Source organism: Coregonus clupeaformis, chromosome 24, assembly GCF_020615455.1.
Source record: "Coregonus clupeaformis isolate EN_2021a chromosome 24, ASM2061545v1, whole genome shotgun sequence".
NCBI classification, from domain to species: domain Eukaryota; kingdom Metazoa; phylum Chordata; class Actinopteri; order Salmoniformes; family Salmonidae; genus Coregonus; species Coregonus clupeaformis.
Window position 1 is genome coordinate 23,305,116 of NC_059215.1, and position 16,819 is coordinate 23,321,934.

General features: G+C 42.9%; 1 protein-coding gene across 3 annotated transcripts in view; it reads left to right on the plus strand.

Moving 5' to 3' along the window:
• LOC121538441 (solute carrier family 35 member E2A) overlaps positions 1-16,819 on the plus strand; it is a 32,481-nt gene that overhangs the window by 12,000 nt on the left and 3,662 nt on the right. For all 3 annotated transcript variants that reach the window (XM_041846449.2, XM_041846448.2, XM_041846450.2), the window contains 3 exons: positions 5,173-5,617; positions 5,798-5,933; positions 10,269-10,396. In XM_041846449.2, the coding sequence (XP_041702383.1) occupies positions 5,338-5,617; positions 5,798-5,933; positions 10,269-10,396 (544 nt within the window). In that variant the 5' untranslated portion in view covers positions 5,173-5,337. The remainder of the gene's footprint in view (positions 1-5,172; positions 5,618-5,797; positions 5,934-10,268; positions 10,397-16,819) is intronic.

A 16,819-nucleotide genomic window follows, 5' to 3' on the forward strand; every position in this document is an offset into this window, starting at 1 on the left:
TTGAGAAGTCTTTTGGACCTAGACTTGGCACTCCGGTACCGCTTGCCGTGCGGTAGCAGAGAGAACAGTCTATGACTAGGGTGGCTGGAGTCTTTGACAATTTTGAGGGCCTTCCTCTGACACCGCCTGGTATAGAGGTCCTGGATGGCAGGAAGCTTGGCCCCAGTGATGTACTGGGCCGTACGCACTACCCTCTGTAGTGCCTTGCGGTCGGAGGCCAAGCAGTTGCCATACCAGGCGGTGATGCAACCAGTCAGGATGCTCTCGATGGTGCAGCTGTAGAATTTTTGAGGATCTGAGGACCCATGCCAAATCTTTTCAGTCTCCTGAGGGGGAATAGGCTTTGTCGTGCCCTCTTCACGACTGTCTTGGTGTGTTTGGACCATGATAGTTCGTTGGTGATGTGGACACCAAGGAACTTGAAGCTCTCAACTTGTTCCACTACAGCCCCGTCGATGAGAATGGGGGCGTGCTCAGTCCTCTTTTTTTTCCTGTAGTCCACAATCATCTCCTTTGTCTTGGTCACGTTGAGGGAGAGGTTGTTGTCCTGGCACCACACGGCCAAGTCTCTGACCTCCTCCCTATAGGCTGTCTCATCGTTGTCGGTGATCAGGCCAACCACTGTTGTGTCGTCGGCTAACTTAATGATGGTGTTGGAGTCGTGCCTGGCCATGCAGTCATGGGTGAACAGAGAGTACAGGAGGGGACTGAGCACGCACCCCTGAGGGGCCCCCGTGTTGAGGATCAGTGTGGCAGATGTGTTGTTACCTACCCTTACCACCTGGGGGCGGCCCGTCAGGAAGTCCAGGATCCAGTTGCAGAGGGAGGTGTTTAGTCCCAGGATCCTTAGCTTCGTGATGAGCTTAGAGGGCACTATGGTGTTGAATGCTGAGCTGTAGTCAATGAATAGCATTCTCACGTAGGTGTTCCTCTTGTCCAGGTGGGAAAGGGCAGTGTGGAGTGCAATAGAGATTGCATAATCTGTGGATCGGTTGGGGCGGTATGCAAATTAGAGTGGGTCTAGGGTTTCTGGGATAATGCTGTTGATGTGAGCCATGACCAGCCTTTCAAAGCACTTCATGGCTACAGACGTCAGTGCTACGGGTCGGTAGTCATTTAGGCAGGTTATCTTAGAGTCCTTGGGCACGGGGACTATGGTGGTCTGCTTGAAACATGTTGGCATTACAGACTCAGTCAGGGACATGTTGAAAATGTCAGTGAAGACACTTGCCAGTTGGTCAGCACATGCTCGGAGTACACGTCCTGGTAACCCGTCTGGCCCTGCGGCCTTGTGAATGTTGACCTGCTTAAAAGTCTTACTCACATCGGCTACGGAGAGCGTGATCACATAGTCATCCGGAACAGCTGGTGCTCTCTTGCATGCTTCAGTGTTGCTTGCCTCGAAGCGAGCATAGAAGTGGTTTAGCTCGTCTGGTAGGCTTGTGTCACTGGGCAGCTCGCGGCTGTGCTTCCCTTTGTAGTTTGTAATAGTTTGCAAGCCCTGCCACATCCGACGAGCGTCAGAGCCAGTGTAGTACGATTCAATCTTAGTCCTGTATTGACTCTTTGCCTGTTTGATGGTTCGTCGGAGGTCATAGCGGGATTTCTTATAAGCGTCCGGGTTAGAGTCCCGTTCCTTGAAAGCGGCAGCTCTACCCTTTAGCTCAGTGCGGATGTTTCCTGTAATCCATGGCTTCTGGTTGGGGTATGTACGTACGGTCACTGTGGGGACGACATCATCGATGCACTTATTGATGAAGCCAGTGACTGATGTGGTGTACTCCTCAATGCTGTCTGAAGAATCCCGGAACATGTTCCAGTCTGTGCTAGCAAAACAGTCCTGTAGCTTAGCATCTGCGTCATCTGACCACTTTTTTATTAACCGAGTCACTGGTGCTTCCTGCTTTAGTTTTTGCTTATAAGCAGGAATCAGGAGGATAGAGTTATGGTCAGATTTGCCAAATGGAGGGCGAGGGAGAGCTTTGTATGCGTCTCTGTGTGTGGAGTAAATGTGGTCTAGAGTTTTTTTTTCCTCTGGTTGCACATTTAACATGCTGGTAGAAATTAGGTAGAACGGATTTAAGTTTCCCTGCATTAAAGTCCCCGGCCACTAGGAGCGCTGCATCTGGATGAGTGTTTTCCTGTTGATTTATGGCCTTGTACAACTCATTCAGTGCAATCTTAATGCCAGCATTGGTTTGTGGTGGTAAATAGACAGCTATGACAAATATAGATGAAAACTCTCTTGGTAAATAGTGTGGTCTACAGCTTATCATAAGATACTCTACCTCAGGCGAGCAAAACCTCGAGACTTCCTTAGTATTTGATTTTGTGCACCAGCTGTTGTTTACAAATATACACAGACCACCACCCCTTGTCTTACCGGAGTCAGCCGTTCTATCCTGCCGATGTAGCGTATAGCCCGCTAGCTGTATGTTATCATTGTCGTCGTTCAGCCACGACTCGGTGAAACATAAGATATTACAGTTTTAATGTCCCGTTGGTAGGATAACCGTAATACTTGGTCATCCAATTTATTTTCAAATGATTGAACGTTGGCTAATAGGATTGATGGAAGAGGCAGTTTACTCGCTCGCCGTCGGATCCTTACAAGGCACCCCGATCTACGTCCACGATATCTCCGTCTCTTCCTCACGCGAATGACGGGGATTTGGGCCTTGTCGGGTGTCTGTATGATATCCTTCACGGCCACCTCGTTGAAGTAAAAATCTTTGTCCAATACGAGGTGAGTAATCGCTGTCCTGATATCCATAAGCTCTTTTTGGTTATAAGAGACGATGGCAGAAACATTATGTACAAAATAAATTACAAATAACGCGGAAAAACACACATAATAGTACAATTGGTTAGAGGGCTGTAAAACGGCAGCCATCTTCTCCGGCGCTGTTCTGCACAACTGTAAGCCTGCCCGCCTTGGGCTGACTCCCATTGTTAGGGCAAAAACATAAGCATCTTGTCATTATATACAGATCTCTAATATAATTTTCTATTGGTCATGTCATTTTACTGTTTGGAAAACATTTAACTGTTTGTTGACTGGTTAATGAGGGTCAGTTAGTCGGCAGCAAAATGTACCGATATTAATGTAATACGTAGCCTGTAGGTGACAAACATACCTTGGGTAAAAGCCATACATTTGATGTTACAGCAAAATACCCATTATACCCCCGTGTGGCTCAGTTGGTAGAGCATTGCACTTGCAACGCCAGGGTTGTGGGTTCAATTACCACGGGGGACCAGTACGAATGAAAATGTATGCACTCACTACTGTAAGTCGCTCTGGATAAAAAAAATATACACTACCAGTCAAAAGTTTGGACACCTACTCATTCAAGGGTTTTTCTTTATTTTTACTATTTTCTACATTGTAGAATAATAGTGAAACAAACTATGAAATAACACATGGAATCATGTAGTAACCAAAAAAGTGTTAAACAAATCAAATTATATTTTATATTCTTCAAAGTAGCTACCCTTTGCCTTGATGACAGCTTTGCACATGCTTGGCATTCTCTCAACCACCTTCATGAGGTAGTCACCTGGAATGCATTTCAATTAACAGTTGTGCCTTCTTAAAAGTTAATTTGTGGAATTTCTTTCCTTAATGCGTTTGAGCCAATCAGTTATGTTGTGACAAGGTAGGGTTGTTAAACTTTTGACTGGTACTGTATGTGTGTGTGTGTGTGTGTATATATATATATATGAAAGGAGAAGAAAAATGTCACAGTATGCTTAGTTTATATCAACAAGTCCTTCAGTTTGATACATTGTCCAGAAAACGTGTTTAAATTTCCTTTGTGCTATTGCCACTATTTTCTCTTTGTTACAAATAGTAGAAAAAAAAGTTCCTGACATCTCTTCTTGGGATACACATCCCCAGTACTCAAAATCCTGGCTGGTTGTTCACCCAGTAACACATGCAGATCAACAGACAGTCTGCTGACTTGCCGAAGGAGTCTGTTTTCTGTCTGCTGAAGACCCTCAGGGCCACTCAGCAGTTTGTTTGTTTGTTCTCGTGATGGCTTGTAAAGGGGGGCGCCGTCACTAACAGAACTGTAAATCTTAGCCTGGAATGTGGGACTTGTGTTCTCCATCACCCACAACCAAGGGTGCGTGGTCCCTTGGTGGGCTCTTGTTACAACAACACCCACCCTGAGCAACAACACACACCCACCCATGTTGCGTCTCAACTGATGGCGGGCACAACATAAAAACGTAATATTATGTCAAATAGGGTCTAAGCTACAACATATGCAAATATGAAGAAAGAAAACATAGTTTATGTGTTTTTAGATAATTTACGTGAATGTAAAAAAAAAAAGAGAAATCTTGGCAAACATTTTTGGGGGGGAACTTTGAAAATAGTTTGACAACCCTGTTTGTAAGCTTATAAATGTCAACCTCAACCGTTTATCTTTTCCAGTGATGAAGACATGAAAGTCTCATGGTGGGGTAAAATGTAAATGTATGCAAAATAGCTCTATAATGAAAAATGTCCATTCCTTGTATGCACATAGTATTTTCTGTTGGTCACATCATTTTACTATTTGGAACAAATGTAACTGTTTGTTAACCAGTTATTGAGGGTCGGCAGCAAAATGTACCGAAATGTGTATCCCTATTCCGAACCTCTGCCAATAACAGCACATTTTCAGTTTTCCCCTCCCTACTCAGACCACTCCCAGACAGTCCTAGCTCAATTCTTGCTTGAGAAATTGCCCTTTGCTAGAAATCTGTTTGTTTCTTTTTACCATTTTAATTGAAAACAATCACAGTAAGGTACATAATTGTTACCCAGAAATGATTTGATATTGAGATGAAAACGGTTGCATTTTACCTTTTTAAAGTTTGATGACAAAATGTGTAGAATTACAGGAAATTTGCTTTAAAACTGCAAAATGTTCTCTCAGATGCCAAGAGGCAGATCTTTAAAATGTTTATTTCCCAGGGCCCGAGACTTGGTTAGTCCGGCCATGCACTGCAAAAGTCATAATAAAACTCCTTGTATGCTATTTTTATCCCACTCGAGTTGTGTTCTGATTTATGAGGTGGTCCCTGATGAATTTGCTATCACAAAAGGGGTCCCGGACCCAAAAAGTTTGAGAACCCCTGTGCTAGAAGACTCAACTACAATCATTCCTTTTGTTTTAGCTGTGTCACAGAGACCACCAGTTCTACAGGCATGCTGAACACGCCATTGGACCGACACACAGACTGACAATGGACTGACTGGCCCTCTCCACCAGTCCCCTCCCCCTACTGTCTGTGTTTGTGCCTGCTGGATCCCGGTCGGTAGATCCTCGGTTACCGTGTGTCATGGCGTCCAACGGTCGGGCTGGAAGACATTCCCTGTGGCGGTTCCTCTCGCCGTTCCGGAGCAGGCAGGAGCGTGTGGTGCTGGCGCGAAGCGAAAGCATGCCGGGGGAACACGTGCTGAAGATCACCATCACAGAGACCACGGTGATCGAGGCAGACTCGGGGGTGTGGAACTCCAAGTCGCTGGTCTACCTGGGCCTGTGGTGCTTCTTCAGCTTCTGCACACTGTTCCTCAACAAGTACATCCTGTCTCTGCTGGAGGGGGAGCCCAGCATGCTGGGTAAGGAACATGTGCACACACAGACACACACTCAATTTCAGATGTTCAATACTCCAATCAATAGATGGTTTGACTCATCAATTGGTTGATTTTATTCAGGGTACTAAGGGCCTCAGGGGTAGAGGACTACATTTGTTCATGTTGTTGTCCCATGGTTTATTGGTTTGAATTGATTTGTAGGTGCTGTTCAAATGGTCTCCACCACCATCATAGGCTTTCTGAAGATGTATGTGCCTTGCTGCCTATACCAGCACAAGTCCAGGACTGAGTACCCTCCCAACTTCCTCATGATCATGCTGTTTGTGGGGCTCATGAGGTGGGTCTGCACTGTTATTGCTCTACTTTCAGCTGCATAGTTGAAGTTATTTGGTTGGTTTGTTTCCTTTTGTTAAGTTGGATGACTAACACTTACATGACTAGCCTTTATTTCCATCATGACTAACATTAATTTATCAATGTTTATGTTGTCAATCAATAAAGCAAATGTATTTTACATAAAGCCCTTTTTACATCAGGGCAATTATATGGTAACAGAGTGATGCTGAGTCTCAGATTTGTCACTTGAAAAAAACAATGATTGCAATGTTAAACAAACCATACAACTCTATGCACAAGGACTACTTTCCACAGAACATTTTACAAAAACACATTTACTTGAACAGTGCAGATGCAAAGTTTGGTAACAGAATGACGGTAACAAACTTTTGTTTGACATACATTCTAAAGTGCTGAGTCTCAGCATCACTCTGTTACCATGGAATTTCCCATCAGCAGTTGTCACAAAGTGCTAAACAGATACCCAGCCTAAAACAGCAAGCAATGCAAATGCAGAAGCACAGTGGCTTGCAAAATCTCCCTAGAAAGGCATGAACCTAGGAAGAAACCTAGAGGAACCAGGCCACATCTGGCTGTGCCAGGTGGAGATTATAAGAGTACATGGCCATTAAGGCCAGATCGTTCCTCAAGACGTTCAAACGTTCATAGATGACCAGCAGGGTCAAATAATAACCACAGTGGTTATAGAGACAACCTTTCAACACCTCAGGAGTAAATGTCAGTTGGCTTTTCGTAGTCAAGCAATTCAGAGGTTGAGACAGCAGGTCCGGGAGAGAGAGGGTCGAAACAGCAGGTCTGGGACAAGGTAGCACATCCGGTGAAACAGGTCAGGAAGGGTTCCATAGCTGCAGGCAGAACTGAATATCTACATTACCAGTCAAAAGTTTGGACACACCTACTTATTCCAGGGTTTTTCTTTATTTTTACTATTTTCTACATTGTAGAATAGCGAAGACATCAAATCTATGAAATAACATATGTAATCATGTAGTAACCAAAAAAGTGTTAAACAAATCAAAATATTTCCACCGGTCTAATGTCCATTGCTCGTATTTCTTGGCCCAAGCAAGTTTATTCTTATTATTGGTTTCCTTTAGTAGTGGTTTCTTTGCAGCAATTCGACCATTAAGGCCTGATTCACGCAGTCTCCTCTGAGCAGTTGATGTTGAGATGTGTCTGTTACTTGAACTCTGTGAATCATTTATTTGGGCTGCAATCTGAGGTGCAGTTATTCTAATGAACTTATCCTCTGCAGCAGAGGTAACTCTGGATCTTCCTTTCCTGTGGCGGTCCTCATGAGAGCCAGTTTCATCATAGCGCTTGATGGTTTTTGCGACTGTATTTGAAGAAACTTTCAAAGTTCTTGAAAATGTTGGACTGTCGTTTCTCTGCTTATTTGAGCTGTTCAGCTGGTTGAGAGAATTCCAAGGGTGTGCAAAGCTGTCAAGGCAGCATGTAGAAAATAGTAAAAAATAAAGAAAAATCCTGTAATGAGTGGAGAGAGCGAGAGAGAGAACCGTACACCAGATAGGACAGACTGACCCAAGCCCCCCGTCACATAGGCTTTTGCAGCATAGATACTGGGAGTGGACACTGTGGCCCTGTCCAAAGTTACCCCTGGACGGGGCCAAGCAGGCAGGACCATTTGTTGTGACCATTTGAGAGTGTTGCTTCCATGGGAGAAGTGTCAGTGCTACAAAAATGGCCATTGAACCTAATGGCCACACCAGTAGAAATCTACTTTTTCGAGCTGAAAAACAATGGCCAGAGCTTACCCATGATGTTGCACAACGATGTAAGTCAATAAGTCATCGTTTTAGTCAAAGTATTATATGTATTTGGGCTTGAAGTGCCAAATCCGAATGTGTGACTTCGGACGTTCCCGTGAGTCTTACATATATTTTTCTATGTGATGACGTGCAAATTCTTTTCAGCCTACGTTTCGTTACAGGCTGTGGCCTTGTGATTAGTTCCTGCCCTGAGATTGGAAGGTTGGGAGTTCGATCCTCGGCCGAGTCATACCAAAGACTGTAAAAATGGGACCTGATGCGTCTCTGCTTGACACTCAGCATTAAAGAGAAAGATTGGGGGCAAGGCCCTGCGATAGACTAGCGTCCTGTCTAGCCAAGGCTCGTGCATGGCTACTTACCCACCAGCATGGCAATGTTTATTAATCAAAAACACCTGCTGCAAAGTTATTTCTATTCGCGAGTCGTCTGAGAGCCAAACAGCTTTTCTCTGTAGCCTACACTTGGTTTTCCACTAAAACAGCCACAAAGGCAAAATTGGCTATATTGTACAAATTCATGAAAACAAAAATGACATTTTTGTTGTTAATTTAAGGTTAGGCTAAGGTTAGCAGTGTTGTTAGGGTTAAAATCTAATTTTAAGAAGAGAAAATTTAGAAATAGACATGGTTTACGACTTTGGTTGCGTTAACTAGTGACGACCCTACACTTGGCCGCCTTGCCATTGAGCAAATTAAAATAGGGGATGCAAACTAATGTTTTTGCACCGCCCCTTTTTTACCAGCATGTTATCATAATCCATTAGATCATTTGTCAAGTTTCACTTATTTTTTTAGCTAGTTTGCATTTAAAAAATGCAATTTTATAAATGGTAAAATTGCATGATATGATTGCATTTTAGAACCTCGCTCCCCCTGTTGCCCCAAGATGAATGGTTTTGATTACTAACGTTTTAGGAAAATTCGTTACGCATGGCTCGGTGACCCGGGTGTGCAGGGTTTGCTCATTTTCTACCATTCCATTGATCCTAAAGAGAAATCTCCACCCACCCAGGGCACTGGGCCATGCAAAATGAACATTGCTTCAATACATTCTTCACACAGTTCAATATTTAGGCTATCCATATTACCGGAGTTTATATTCTTGCTATTTCTATGGCGGATTCGTGGTCGCAATTTAGACAATGCATTGGTATATAGCTCGCTAGCTTACTGAATTGATAACAGAGAGAACAAAGAATATAGCTATTTGATAATAGCAATATAATGTCCGACACTGTTTCACTAGAATTATCAAACGGCAAGAGTCAGACAATCGTCAACAGCTCGTATAGGCACGGTTTAGCTTAGACTCATCTCTTGACAGGTAGGCTGGCAGTCTTTTTCAGGAAAAATTATTTTCACCTGATTTAAGGCGCCAGTATGCATCAGTTCGGCTGGCCGAACCGAACCAGTGTGCTGCGTACTCCCTTCTCTTGAAAAACCAGAAAAAAGCGGCAATAGTACTGTTTGTCCATTTTGAGTGCCGTAGCCAGTATACACTTCCTCAAAATAGTCAGAGTTAATCTAAGATAACTCAAGAAATCTGTCATTAATTTTGACGTTTTTGTCTAAGACATTTTTCAACTAACTATGATGTTTGGTGCAGTATTTTTCAATAAAAAAAATTTGCATCAAAACGACTCATCTCTCATTGAATGTCAACAAATACTTTATTGAAGAATACCTATTTTTGACCACTCACAGAAGAAGTGGTCAGACTTTGGCTCCGAACTAAAGCTTGCCTCCAGAAAAAATATTCTGTTCCCGAACAACCGACAAAAACCTAACTGAAGTCCAAAATGAACAAAAACGTTGTCATAAAATATGCACGAACTCTACCAAACTGTTTCGGCAAGGAAGCATGCGGACTCCTTTACAGTATGCCTGTCTTAACTAAAATGGTGCTCACAACTTTCATTAGCTGACTGTTAGCTTAGCATGCTAGCTAGTTACACTGACAGCTGTCTGTCAGTGCCCTATTTGTTATTTCTCTGCTACACGTGGAAATCACCACAACGTTCCCACCCCCAATTCCTGAATATGTATTAGCAGCCTGCGTCAGTCTTCGAAGTGGAACCTAAATGAGAAATTCCGCTCTAGGACAGGAATACTCGGGAATAGGTGCGGCAACTTCCTCTGAGGTGGGCCTTTTTAAATGGCCGCTAAACAGTTACATTTTAGGTAAGTGCGATGCTTGCAACGCAATCTCAGCTCATTACATTTACATTTAAGTCATTTAGCAGATGCTCTTATCCAGAGCGACTTACAGGAGCAATTAGGGTTAAGTGCCTTGCTCAAGGGCACATCGACAGATTTTTCACCTAGTCAGCTCGGGGATTAGAACCAGCGATCTTTCGGTTACTGGCACAACGCTCTTAACCACTAAGCTACCTGCCGCCATCGATCATTACAGGTAAACAGTTTGACAATCTGGAAAAGGGATAGTCAGTGTAGCAGAGGTTAGGAGTGGTTGTGGTGTGGGATTGTCTTCTGGTCTGAATGCCACTAACCTGTCCTGTTCTCCAGGTTTACTAGTGTGGTGCTGGGACTGGTGAGCCTGAAGAATGTGGCCGTTTCCTTTGCCGAGACAGTGAAGAGCTCAGCGCCTATCTTCACTGTCATCATGTCTAGGCTGATCCTAGGGGAATACACAGGTAAAGCACACTGTAAAGACCCTGGCTCAGTTCCAATCCAGAAAAAATCCTTCACCATGCCCATATACAGTGTTGTGAAAAAGTATTTGCCCCCTATCTGATTTTTAATTGGACCCATCTCATCCAAAAAGTTGCCAAAAAGCACCTGGATGATCATCAAGACTCTTGGAAGAATTTTCTATGGACAGATGAGTCAAAAGTATAACTTTTTGGACGACATGGTAACCATTATGCCTGCCGAAAACCAAACACTGCATTCCACAGTAAGAACCTTATAACAATGGTCAAGCATAGTGGTGGTAGTGTGATGGTTTGGAGATGCTTTGCTGCCTCAGGACCTGGACGACTTGCCTTAATAGAAGGAACCCTGAATTCTGCTCTGTATAAGAGAATTCTACAGGAGAAAGTCAAGCCATTCGCCTGTGAGCTGAAGCTGAAGCGCAGCTTTGTAGCAAGACAATGATTCAAAACACAATCAAGTCTACATGAAAATGGTTAAAAAGCAACAAATGTGACATTTTGGAATGGCCTAGTCAAAGTCCAGACCAAATCCCAATTGGGATGTTGTGGCAGGGCTTGAAACAAGCAGTTCATGCTTGAAAACCCACAAATGTCGCAGAGTTAAAGCAGTTCTGCATGCAAGAGTGGGCCACAATTCCTCCACAGAAATGTGAGAGACTGATCAACAACTACAGGAAGCATTTGGTTGCAGTCATTGCAGCTAATGGTGGCACAACCAGTTATGAAGTGTAAGGGGACAGTTACTTTTTCACACAGGGGAATTGGGTGTTGCATAACTTTGTTAACTAAATACATAAGTAATTTTTTGTTGTTGTTATTTGTAAACTCAGGTTCCCTTGATATAATATTAGGTTTTGGATGAAGATCTGATAATTCAGTATGAAAAATATGCAAAAATAGAGAAAATCAGAAAGGGGGCAAATAATTTTTCACAGCGCTGTATGCACTCTTCATTATGTTCTTTGGATTCTGTCTGTGTTTCATTCTGAAAACATTCCCCTCTCTAGTATTTCCTTAGGTGTTGTTTGGCTTCCTGGGTGGCTAAAATGCGGAGGCCGGGAAATAGTTGCCTATATTCTTTATGGGGGTACTTGTTTCCGAAAATCCTTTTACTGAAGGCATATCTATTATACGTAACGCCTTGTCCGTCCATCTGGATTGTACAGTGGCTTTTTTCCTTTTTTGTTGCCTTACAACCTGGAATTTAAATTGATTTTTGTTTGGATTTCATGTAATGGACATACACAAATTAGTTGAATTTGGTGAAGTGAAATGAAAAAAATAACTTGTTTAAAAAAAAATCTAAAAAATAAATCACAGAAAAGTGGTGTGTGCATATGTATTCACCCAATCATCGGCAGGGACTGGGAAACTGGTCAGAATTGAAGGAATGATGAATGGCGCTAAATACAGGGAAATTCTTGAGGGAAACATGTTTCAGTCTTCCAGAGATTTGAGACTGGGACGGAGGTTCACCTTCCAGCAGGACAATGACCCTAAGCATACTGCTAAAGCAACACTCGAGTGGTTTAAGGGGAAACATTTAAATGTCTTGGAATGGCCTAGTCAAAGCTCAGACCTCAATCCAATTGAGAATCTGTGGTATGACTTAGATTACTGTACACCAGCGGAACCCATCCAACTTGAAGGAGCTGGAGCAGTTTTGCCTTGAAGAATGGGCAAAAATCCCAGTGGCTAGATGTGCCAAGCTTATAGAGACATACCCCAAGAGACTTGCAGCTGTAATTGCTGCAAAAGGTGGCTCTACAAAGTATTGACTTTGGGGGGGTGAATAGTTATGCACGCTCAAGTTTTCTGTTTTTTTGTCTTATTTCTTGTTTGTTCAACAAACAAAAAATATTTTGCATCTTCAAAGTGGTAGGCATGTTGTGTAAATCAAATTATACAAACCCCCAAAAAATCAATTTGAATTCCAGGTTGTAAGGCAACAAAATAGGAAAAATGCCAAGGGGGGTGAATACTTTCTCAAGCCATTGTATAATGTGTGGATATGTGTATAGAAACCGTCTGAACCACAGTGGTAGGTACGCCCTAGTGACTAGCGCATCTTGCGCGCTGTCTACCACAGCCGAGTTATACACTATATATATACAAAAGTATGTGGACACCCCTTCAAGTTAGTGGATTCTGCTATTTCAGCCACACCCGTTGCTGACAGGTGTGTAAAATCAAGCACACAGCCATGCAATCTCCATAGACAAACATAGGCAGTAGAATGGCCCATACTGAAGAGCTCAGTGACTTTCAACGTGGCACCGTCATAGGATGCCACCTTTCCAACAAGTCAGTTCGTCGAATTTCTGCCCTACTAGAGCTGCCCCGGTCAACTGTAAGTGCTGTTATTGTGAAGTGAAAACGTCTAGGAGCAACACCGGCTCAGCCGCGAAGTGGTAGGCCACACAAGCTTATAGAATGGGACCACCGAGTGCTGAAGCGCCTAGCGCGTAAAAATCGTCTGTCCTCGATTGCAACACTCACTACCGAGTTCCAAACTGCCTCTGGAGACAACGTCAGCACAATAACTGTTAGTCGGGAGCTTCATGAAATGGGTTTCTATGGCCGAGCAGCCGCACACAAGCCTAAGATCACCAACCCTTCACTATCTGACGGACGAATCTGGGTTCGGCAGATGCCAAGAGAACGCTACCTGCCCCAATGCATAGTGCCAACTGTAAAGTTTGGTGGAGGAGGAATAATGGTCTGGGGCTGTTTTTCATTGTTTCGGGCTAGGCCCCTTAGTTCCAGTGAACTTAACGCTACAGCATACAATGACATTCTAGATCAGGGGTGTCAAACTCATTTTAGCTCAGGGGCCACATGGAGGAAAATCTATTCCCAAGTGGGCCGGACCGGAAAAATCATGGTATATATAACTTAAAAACAACAACTTCAGATTGTTTTCTTTGTTTTAATACGATCAACATACAACATAAAGCTGGAGCCTGAGGACAGTGTGTCCAAAATAGTACAAGCACAACATCACTATTAATCATAAAATCGTCAAGTTTATTTGAAAATTCTAAAGAAAAAGAACACACAAACACACAATGCCTCAGTGATTAACAGAACTGTTTCACAGATCACAGAACTATATCAGGGTGTCATTTCTCAGGCAGAAATGTAGATACAAATAATGAAATCCTGTTCCCCAAACAAGTGCAAGAACCACAGAGTCAAGAATAGGTTAAATATACAAATAAAATAAAATCTATTAAAAACAATAGCACATCAACATAAAAACATATAAACATAAATCTGAAAGCGTTGCTCAAACTCCCGTAACAGTCCCGTTATTTTATCTTTGAACCGCTTCATGTCTGCCACATGTTGGGTCGCGCACACATTTTTCAGACAGGGGAAGTGAGCTGCATCACCACCGGCAAGTTGCGTCTCCCACAATGACAGCTTCAACTTGAAAGAACGTATGCTGTCATAATACTGCGTGACAACTTTGTTGCACCCTTGCAGCTGTTTGTTCAAGTTATTCAGGTGCTCTGTAACATCCACCATAAATGCAAGGTCCTGCATCCATTCTGCGGAATGAAATTCTAACACTGGTTTGCCCTTTTCTTCCATGAACTGTTCAATTTCTTCTCGTAAATCAAAGAAACGCCTCAGCACAGCACCTCGGCTTAACCATCTTACCTCAGTGTGGTATGGCAGGCCATAGATGTGGTCTTTCTCTCTGAGAAGGCTGTCAAACTGACGGTGATTCAGGCTTCTGGATCGGATGAAATTAACAGTTTGGATGACCACCTTCATGACGTTATCCATCTTTAATGACTTGCAACACAAAGCCTCCTGGTGCAAAATACAGTAAAAAGTCAAAAAATCATGTCCTCCATTTGCAGATTGCACTTTCTCTCTGAACTTTGTCACAACGCCTGCTTTTTTTTCCCGATCATTGAGGGCGCACCATCTGTAGCCAGGCTGACAGCGCGGGACCAGTCCACTCCGACCCTGTCCAGCGCGCCGACGAGTGCGGTAAAAATATCAGCTGCTGTCGTTGTATCTGTCATCGGCACCAACTCCACGAACTCCTCGGTGACGGTCAATGTGTCATCAACTCCGCGGATGAAAATGGCCTGTTGTGCAACATCTGTAATGTCCGTGCTTTCATCAATTGCAACCGAAAACGCAATAAATGACTACTTTTTGCTTCAACTGGCTGTCCAAATCCACTGAAAGATCGGAAATCCTGTCTGCAACTGTGTTTCTTGTCAGGCTGATATTTGCAAAAAGCCTGCCGCTTTTCAGGGCACACAATCTCCGCTGCCTTCATCATGCATGTTTTTACAAATTCACCCTCACTTAATGGTTTTGAAGCCACTGCGATTTCATTAGCAATGAGGTAGCTAGCTTTCACTGCAGCGTCACTGATGTCTCGGCTGTGAGTAAACACAGACTGCTGTTTCTTCAGACCCGCCAACAGTTCATTCACCTTCTCTCATCTCCGCTGTCCTTGAAAGTTGTCATATTTGTCGGCATGAAGACTCACATAGTGGCGACGAAGGTTATATTCTTTCAGCACTGCAACATGCTCTGAACACACCAAACATACAGCATTCCCATTCAATTCAGTGAATAAATAGGATGACTATTTTTATTGGAACACTCTGAACTCTGCGTCCACTTTTCTCTTTTTTGACAGAGACATATTGGGGCAATGAGGGTGCCAAAGCACATAATGTTAAAAGTAGAAGCCGTAATAAATATCGCGGGCAAAACAAAGTAGCTCATTGGCTGCACGTGCTTGACCTACTTGCTCTGCCCCGGTATAAACAGTTTGCTTGCTTAACACAATTGCTATTGCGCCATCCAGTGGACGCAATTGGAACAGCAGTTTATTTTATTGAAAAAATTGCAGCATTTTATACTTTACAATAATATATAATATATAAATATATATATATATATATATATATATATATATATATATATATATATATATATATATATATATATATATATTTTTTTTTTTTATCATCTCGCGGGCCGGATTAAACCCGTTTGCGGGCCTGATCCGGCCCGCGGGCCGGACGTTTGACACCCCTGTTCTAGATGATTCTGTGCTTCCAACTTTCAAATCAAATCAAATCAAATTTTATTGGTCACATGCGCCGAATACAACAGGTACAGACATTACAGTGAAATGCTTACTTACAGCCCTTAACCAACAGTGCATTTATTTTAAACAAAAAAAAAAAGTACAAATAAAACAACAACAAAAAAAAGTGTTGAGGAAAAAAAAGAGCAGAAGTAAAATAAAGTGACAGTAGGGAGGCTATATATACAGGGGGGTACCGTTGCAGAGTCAATGTGCGGGGGCACCGGCTAGTTGAGGTAATATGTACATGTGGGTAGAGTTAAAGTGACTATGCATAAATAATTAACAGAGTAGCAGCAGTGGCAACAGTTTGGGGAAGGCCCTTTCCTGTTTCAGCATGACAAAGCCCCCTGTGCACAAAGCGAGGTCCATACAGAAAGGGTTTGTCGAGATCGGTGTGGAAGAACTTGACTGGCCTGCACAGAGCCCTGACCTCAACCCCATCGAACACCTTTGGGATGAATTGGAGCCAGGCCTAATTGCCCAACATCAGTGCCCAACCTCACTAATGCTCTTGTGGCTGAATGGAAGCAAGTCCCCGCAGCAATGTTCCAACATCTAGTGGAGCCTTCCCAGAAGAGTGGAGGCTGTTATAGCAGCAAAGGGGGGGGCAACTCCATATTAATGCCCATGGTTTTGGAATGAGATGTTTGACGAGCAGGTGTCCACATACTCTTGGCCATGTAGTGTATATCCGCACCTACAGTGAGCTCCGAAAGTCTTGGGACAGTGACCGTTTTTTGTTTGTTTTTGCTCTGTACTCCAGCACTTTGGATTTGAAATGATACAATGAATATGAGGTTAAAGTGTAGACTGTCAGCATTAATTTAATTTTCATCCATATCGGGTGAACCGTTTAGAAATTACAGCACTTTTTGTACATTCTGTATTCCCCCCATTTTTAGGGCACCAAAAGTATTGGGACAAATTCACTTACGCGTATTAAAGGAGTAAAAAGAAAAGTATTTGGTCCCATATTCATAGCAGGCGATGACTACATCAAGCTTGTAACTCTACACATTTGTTGGATGTATTTGCTGTTTGTTTTGTTTGTGTTTCAGATTATTTTGTGCCCAATAGAAATTAATGGTAAATATTGTTTTGTATCATTTTGGAGTCACTTTTATTGTAAATAAGAATATAATATGTTTCTAAACACTTCTACATTAATGTGGATGTTACCATGATTAAATATAATCCTGAATTAATCGTGAATAATGAGTGAGAAAGTTAGACGCACAAACATCATACCCCCAAGACATGCTAACCTCTCA